Raw genomic sequence first — 6,203 nt, 5'->3', positions numbered from 1 at the left:
CTAATGAGTACAGGGGAGCAGGTGTTGATCAGGAGGGCCCTGCACTGGGGCATCTGGACGTCCTGCCTCAGGACTTGAGACTCCAGTTGGATGGCACAGGCAGACTCAGCCCAGGTCAAAGCCCTCCCCTTGAAGTTTCATTTTATCCCGAGCTCTTTCTGGCCCCTGGAATTTGGCATCCCCTAGGCCCTGGGTGGAAGGACAGATGAGCCAGGTTTTAGATAACATGTCTAGAAGAGTGAGCCCCTACTGTGTGCCCAGCACTTTCCCCACAGGATCCTCTAGCTAGAATAGCCAAGGGTCATGGAGAGAAATACCCAGTTAAAATGTCAGAAACGAAAAAGCGATACTATTAGAGACGCTCAAAAGACCATTAGGTGATAGTATGAGCATTTGTATTCTGAGATCCAACAGCAGCAGTCACTTCCCTCCACCCCTATGTGTATCCCAGGACCACCCTGGGCGGGGAGGGCTGAGGTTAGGGAGCACCCACGGATGCTCTGATGCCGGCCCTGGGCCTCGGGGGTGACAGTGATGAGGAACTGGGTGCACACATGAGTGGGGCAGCCGGGCCTGGCCAGAGAAGCAACACACACGTGCACAGACGTGTTTACCCACGTACGCGTGTGCACGCACGTGCACAAACACATTGCAGGCAGGCATGTTGACGCCTCAGGCAGCGGAGGACCCTGACTCTGGGCCCTGCTGACCCGGGCAAGGCCCCCTTGTGATGCGTGCCATGACCTCAGAATGCCACTGGTGCTTAGCACCTATCCGCTCTCCGGCCTGCCTCTGTGTTCTACGGCAGTTACTCACAGGCAGTGGTGTTTGTGAGCAGCTGCGTTTTCTCCCTGAGAAGGTTTTCTCCCTGAGAGGCAGACATAACCCAGGCCAGCTGATCAGAATCAGGTGAGTGTGACCTGTTCTCTTCCCTCCAGGCTGACTTGGGGATGGTGGCTATGGTACGGGCGGTGTTTGCCTCTGGGCAGCTACTGAGGAGGAGGGTCATCCCTGAGCACTCACAGGGAGCCCGTTCTACACTGCCTGTATAGATGACTTTCTCTTTCGTCCTCACGGTGGCTTCGTAGAGTGGGTGCTGTTCCCAAATGTACCCATTCGACAGGTGAGACGTCTGGGGTCAGAGAGGCGGTAACCGGCCCGAAAATCCAGACATGACCCTGAGTTTTGCTCTCAGCCCTGCTGTGTGCTGTGCTAGACTTCAGGCCTCAACCCTGTGACCTCCCTGCTCGAGATCCCAAATCTGCCCAGATTTCCGATCCCAATGGGGCAGAGCCTGGCCCTGGTAGAGACACTGGGATGGATCCACTGTGGGTGGAGAGGAAGGAAGAGTCCTCAGGACACACCTGGGGCCTAAGCTGGGTCCTGATGGTCACTGTGGGACCCACTGGACACACACGGTCCCTTGTCTGGGAGTGGCATGGGGAGCCTTCTGCCCTTGGGCAGTTGTGGAAAGTGAAGGAGCCCTGGAGGGCTGGCTGAGGGGAGACTATCTTCCCTTGTGTTCAAAGGGGCCCAGGCACTGGGCTTCTCCCCACGTATTTCTTATTCTGTCTGGCCTTGCTTTCCTTTTGCCCTGAGTATTCTCAGGAGGGACGGTCCATCTAGATGTTCTCCAGGAGCAAGGATCCACTGTTCTTCATCAGTGACCCAGGAAAATGAAGCCCCCTCCTATAGGGACAGCTCAGAATGGTGGAGTCCACAGTCCCTCCCCGAGAGATGTGGTGTCCATGAGAGCAGTGGCTGCTTTGGAGACAATAGATCATTTTCATCCCTCATGCCCAAAACCAAACACACTCCCGCTCAAATGGCGTTATTCCTAAAGCAGCTTCACTGGTTAGCCCGAAGGGCCATGGTAGCCCAAGTGATGAGCGAGGTAGAACGGAGCAGTCAGGAGAGATCTTGTTCCCCATAGGAAACTGGGCATCTCTGTGGCCCTGAGTATCCCAGGAGGATGATCGTACAGAGACCTCTGGTGCCTGACCCCAGTTCACATCCACAACCCCGGAATAGCCCATCACAGGACCTTCACCCTTGGCTGGTGGACACCATTCAACCTGCCGGGGCAGGTATGTGCCCGTTTCATGGCATAAGGGGAAAACGGGATTCTCTGTCCAGGTCCCACTCTTCTCGGGTCCTTGGGAAGATGCTCACCCCTGCTTGCGGCTTCAGACTGCAGAGACCCATGGAGGTGTGGGCCACGGGGTTTGGCCCCTTTTAACCAGAGTGCAGTGGTGGAATGAAGGTTACACCACCAACCAGCATCTGGGAGCCTGGTGGGAGCGGTTCATGTGTTCTCCGAAGCTGTCAGGTACAGTGTAACCTTTATCCAATTTTGTCTCACAGGATGAACGTGGTGGAGGACGCGGAGAGTTGGCGGGTGCAGGAGCGAGAGGACATCATCAGAAAATATTCAAAGGTACAGTTCGGTCTGCTTCTTGGAGGGAGGCCTCTTCCAGTGCGCCCTGGTCAAAGGGTCCTGGGTTCCCTGGGAGCACAGGACAGGGACGGGTGGCCGATACCCCCAGGCCCTTGCACCCTTTACCTTGGACCCCTCACCAAGGCTCCCTCTGGCTTACAGGGGCACCGAGCTGGCCTGCCAGAGGACAAGGGGCGTGTGCTTATCGGAATGTTCGAACACGTGGATCCGTTTGGGATTGTGCAGTGAGTCCTCTGTGCTCCCCTCACCCCTAAAGAATCTGTCTCAGCTCAGGGATGGGTTTGCTTTTAGAAAGGCCTTTCTGACACAGGACATGTCTCGCCAGCTCGGGTCAACCTCCTTTCCAGGGTCAGAACTCCTCCCTGGCTCCCCTGCAGGTCCAGCCCGAGATTGTCGTTAGGCCAGAGGTGCAAGGCCCATCTAGGGAGCAGCTGGGAATGGCGACTGGGCTAGGTCAGGCCCCTGGGCTCTCAGCAGTTCTGTTGGCAAGTCAGCACAAGACGAGCAGGGCAGCCCGAGGGTCTGGCCCTGTCTACCAGGAGACAACCCCAGTGAGATCCAAGGGTTGTGGCCACAGGGTGAGGAGACACCTGGCCTAGCCTCAGGGCTGTTGTCCAGCAGGTCTCTCAGAGCCCACCTGCCCCTGTCCTCCCCCATTTCCCTAGAGCCACAGCCCTCACTGTCCCCGTGGGGAAGGGGGAAAGGTGTGGGGACAGTGGGGGCTTTGGCCCTAAGAGAATGGGGGAGAAGACGGGCAGGGCCCCACTCTGGGCATCTCAGGGTGAGGCTGGGGAGACAGCAGGGCTTGTGACTGAAGACCCTGGGTCTGGTGCTGGGAAGGGATCTGGGGCCAGGTAAGAGGAGCCCAGCCTGGAGCCCATCCCTCAGGGATCAGAGGATGGAGAGACAGCGGATCCTGGGTGGGAGAATTAGGGTGGGAGGGAGCTGATGAGCCATGCCACTTCTGAAACGCAGGGTGTGTGGCTCAGATGCATGGAGAAGCAGGTGGATGCTGGGAGGTCAGAGCCTGCAAGAGCCCTGGGGCTGTCAAGTGGGATGGGCCCCTGGTGCACCCAGAGTACACCGGGCAGGTCTCAGGGCATCCTCCCTTGACCCTGGCGGGGTGATGTGGTCGATCCCTGAGGGATTCTTGGCAGGGCCCGGTCGCCCACCCTGGGCAGCCCCCATCCCATCTCAGGGCTGGCCTTTCTCAGCTCCAGCAGAAAGCACCACCTCGAGTCCAGGGTGGGTAGCCCCATTGTGCAGCCTGACCACCCCCCATGCCAGGGGCCCCGGTAACCCCAGCCAGGCTGTCCCTGCACTCCTTCCTCTCCCAGGTCCTGCCCCTCCTGGGAGTCAGCCCCACAGGAAGGCCCTTGTCCTCCCTTCCCTGTGCCTTCTCCTGGGCTGAGCCCTGAGCTGGGTAGGGACAGAGCCAGTCCTTTCTGGGGGTTGGCTCCCGGGCTGGGGCGGCTCCAGGCCCTGTGCAGGTCCTCAGCACTGCCTGGGTTGCCTTACAGTGAGACGGAGCTGCCTCCTCTGACTGCGCGGGAGGCAAAGGTAAGAGCCTGATGCATGGAGGGGCTGGTCCAGGGATGTATGGACTGGGCGGGTGGTCAGTGAGGCGGAGGAAGCAGCTGGCCTGGGCGGTGGCGGGTGAGGGCAACACTCTGTCACTGGGAGGGGCAGCAGAGACCTGACCCCAGGTTGATTTAACTTTGGCAGTTGGATACAATTCCAAAGTGAGAACCACAGTCCTGGCTTGGGGGTGGCTTCCCGCTTGTGTCGGGACCCCACCTAGAGGCTGGGACCTAAGACTGGTGTGTCTGTGGCCTGAGGATGGCACATCCCGGGGTCCCAAGGCCTGCCCACTGGTGCTCATTTGCTCAAAGGCTCTCAGCCCTTAGGGTCTGCCCTTCCCTGGCTCCTTCCAGCTGGGTCCCACCAGGGCTCCAGAGCCCAAGACCCAGCATCCACGGCAGCTCTGGGAAGCCCGGCAGCTCCACTAACTCCAACATTCCTCATTTGACAGCGAATTCGACGGGAGACAAGGAGAAACAGCAAGTGGCTGGAGATGCTGGGCAAATGGGAGACGTACAAGAACAGCGAAAAGGTAATGTGTGGAGGGAGAGGCCCCCAGAAGCACTCTCTGCAGAGACAGGGGACAGGCACCCATGGCTGTGGCCTGGCACCGTCAGCCTCTCAGAGGGCGCATGGCACACTGTCCTCGCCCAGAGGACTGCAGGCCTGGTCGCCAATTTTCCTGCGTGCAAGCGTCACCTTGCTGGGAGGGAATCTGAATCTAGGGCTGGGACCACCTGGAGTTCAAGGCTAGGGATGCCCTGGTGACCCGAAGGAAGAAAAAGGTTCAGATCAGAGTTTCGACTCTGAGTGTCCATCCACTCTTTCAGTCCTGGGAAGGGAGACCCTGTCCCAGCTCGATCTCACCTCTACTGAGGAATCACGGGGTCAAAGCTGACAATTCCCAGAATCCCCGGGCTCTGGTCCTCACTGGGGTCACCCCGTGGCCTGTGACACCAGACTTTTCTCTGCCCACAGCTCGTAGATCGCATATACGAGGGAATTCCCACGAACATCCGGGGCCCGGCGTGGTCAGTCCTCCTGAACATTCAGGAAATCAAATCAAAAAATCCCAGCAAATATAAGGTAAGCTCAGCCAGAGCACAACAAACAGGACAGGCCGTGTCAGGGGTCCAGGTCTCCAGCTGGAGGGAACGCCAAGCCCACCCTGGGGGCAGGTGGTGAGGGGGAAGGTCAGATGAACACCCTGGGCACAGATGGGGATACAGTCACCACAGACAAACTCGGCTCTGGTGACCCTCCCTGGCTTCAGTAACAAGCCAAAAAGCAGCTTTCTGCAGAAGGAAACCTTCTTTCCCGAAGTGCTGACCGTGGGCTGACTGCCATTTGGGGCAGGGAGTCTCCCATCTGTTCTGAGGCTGCTTCCTCCTCTTGGCCCTGCCCTACAGCTCATGAAGGAGAAGGGCGAGAGGTCATCTGAACACATCCACCAGATCGATCGGGATGTTAGCAGGACTCTCCAGAACCATGTCTTCTTCAGGCATCGCTATGGAGCCAAGTAAGCCTACGGGAGCCACAGGGTCCCAGTGGAGATGGGGTGAACGAGAGAGATGGGGACTTCCCCGGAGCAGAAGCCAGGGTCGCCCAGGAGGGATGACAGAGCTGCCAAGAGCTCTCCTGGCCCAGGGAGCATCCGGCACCATGAACCGAGCACCTCCCTGGTTCCAAGCCCTGGGCCAGACTGGAACATGTGGGGCCGGAACCCAGGAGGATCCTGAGGAGACAGAAGACAGCAAAGAAAATCATGCACAATGGTGAAAGGTGCTCTCCCTGACCCACGGGGACCCGTGGTAGGACCACGGGAGGGTGGCAGGATGGAGGGCCCATGAGCCTACCCAGACAACACTGACAGCACCAAACGCTGGGAGAATTATGGGTCCTGGAAACTCTCATCCAGGTCTGCTGGGAACATGACACGGCACAGCCACGTTGGCAGCCAGTTGGGCAGTGGCTCACAAAGCTCAATGGACTTGAACCACGTGTCCCCAAGGTGTCACAGATATTGAACCCACTGATTTGGAAACTGACATCCACATGAAACCTGCATGCCAGGTTCACTGCTTGATTCACCGTCACTCACACACCGAGCCTTCGGGGACGGCCTTCAACACGGGCATGGGGAGAGCAAGGCTGGTCTCCCTTC

The 6,203-nt window shown here is 58.5% G+C and overlaps 1 protein-coding gene across 1 annotated transcript; it reads left to right on the top strand.

The window, feature by feature from the left end:
- Positions 1–2,006: 2,006 nt before the first annotated feature.
- LOC100603413 (TBC1 domain family member 3F-like) lies at positions 2,007–5,558 on the top strand (the record flags this gene model as incomplete). The annotated part of the gene is made up of 7 exons (XM_030807922.1): positions 2,007–2,087; positions 2,365–2,437; positions 2,600–2,682; positions 3,979–4,018; positions 4,491–4,571; positions 5,018–5,125; positions 5,449–5,558. Coding segments are annotated over exons 2-7 (494 nt in total), but the record flags the coding sequence as incomplete, so codon positions are not given.
- Between the last annotated feature and the right edge of the window lie 645 nt (positions 5,559–6,203).

Source organism: Nomascus leucogenys, unplaced genomic scaffold, assembly GCF_006542625.1.
Source record: "Nomascus leucogenys isolate Asia unplaced genomic scaffold, Asia_NLE_v1 Super-Scaffold_249, whole genome shotgun sequence".
Taxonomy (NCBI): domain Eukaryota; kingdom Metazoa; phylum Chordata; class Mammalia; order Primates; family Hylobatidae; genus Nomascus; species Nomascus leucogenys.
The sequence above is the reverse complement of the archived record's forward strand: the minus strand, read 5'-3'. Positions and strand labels throughout refer to the sequence as shown.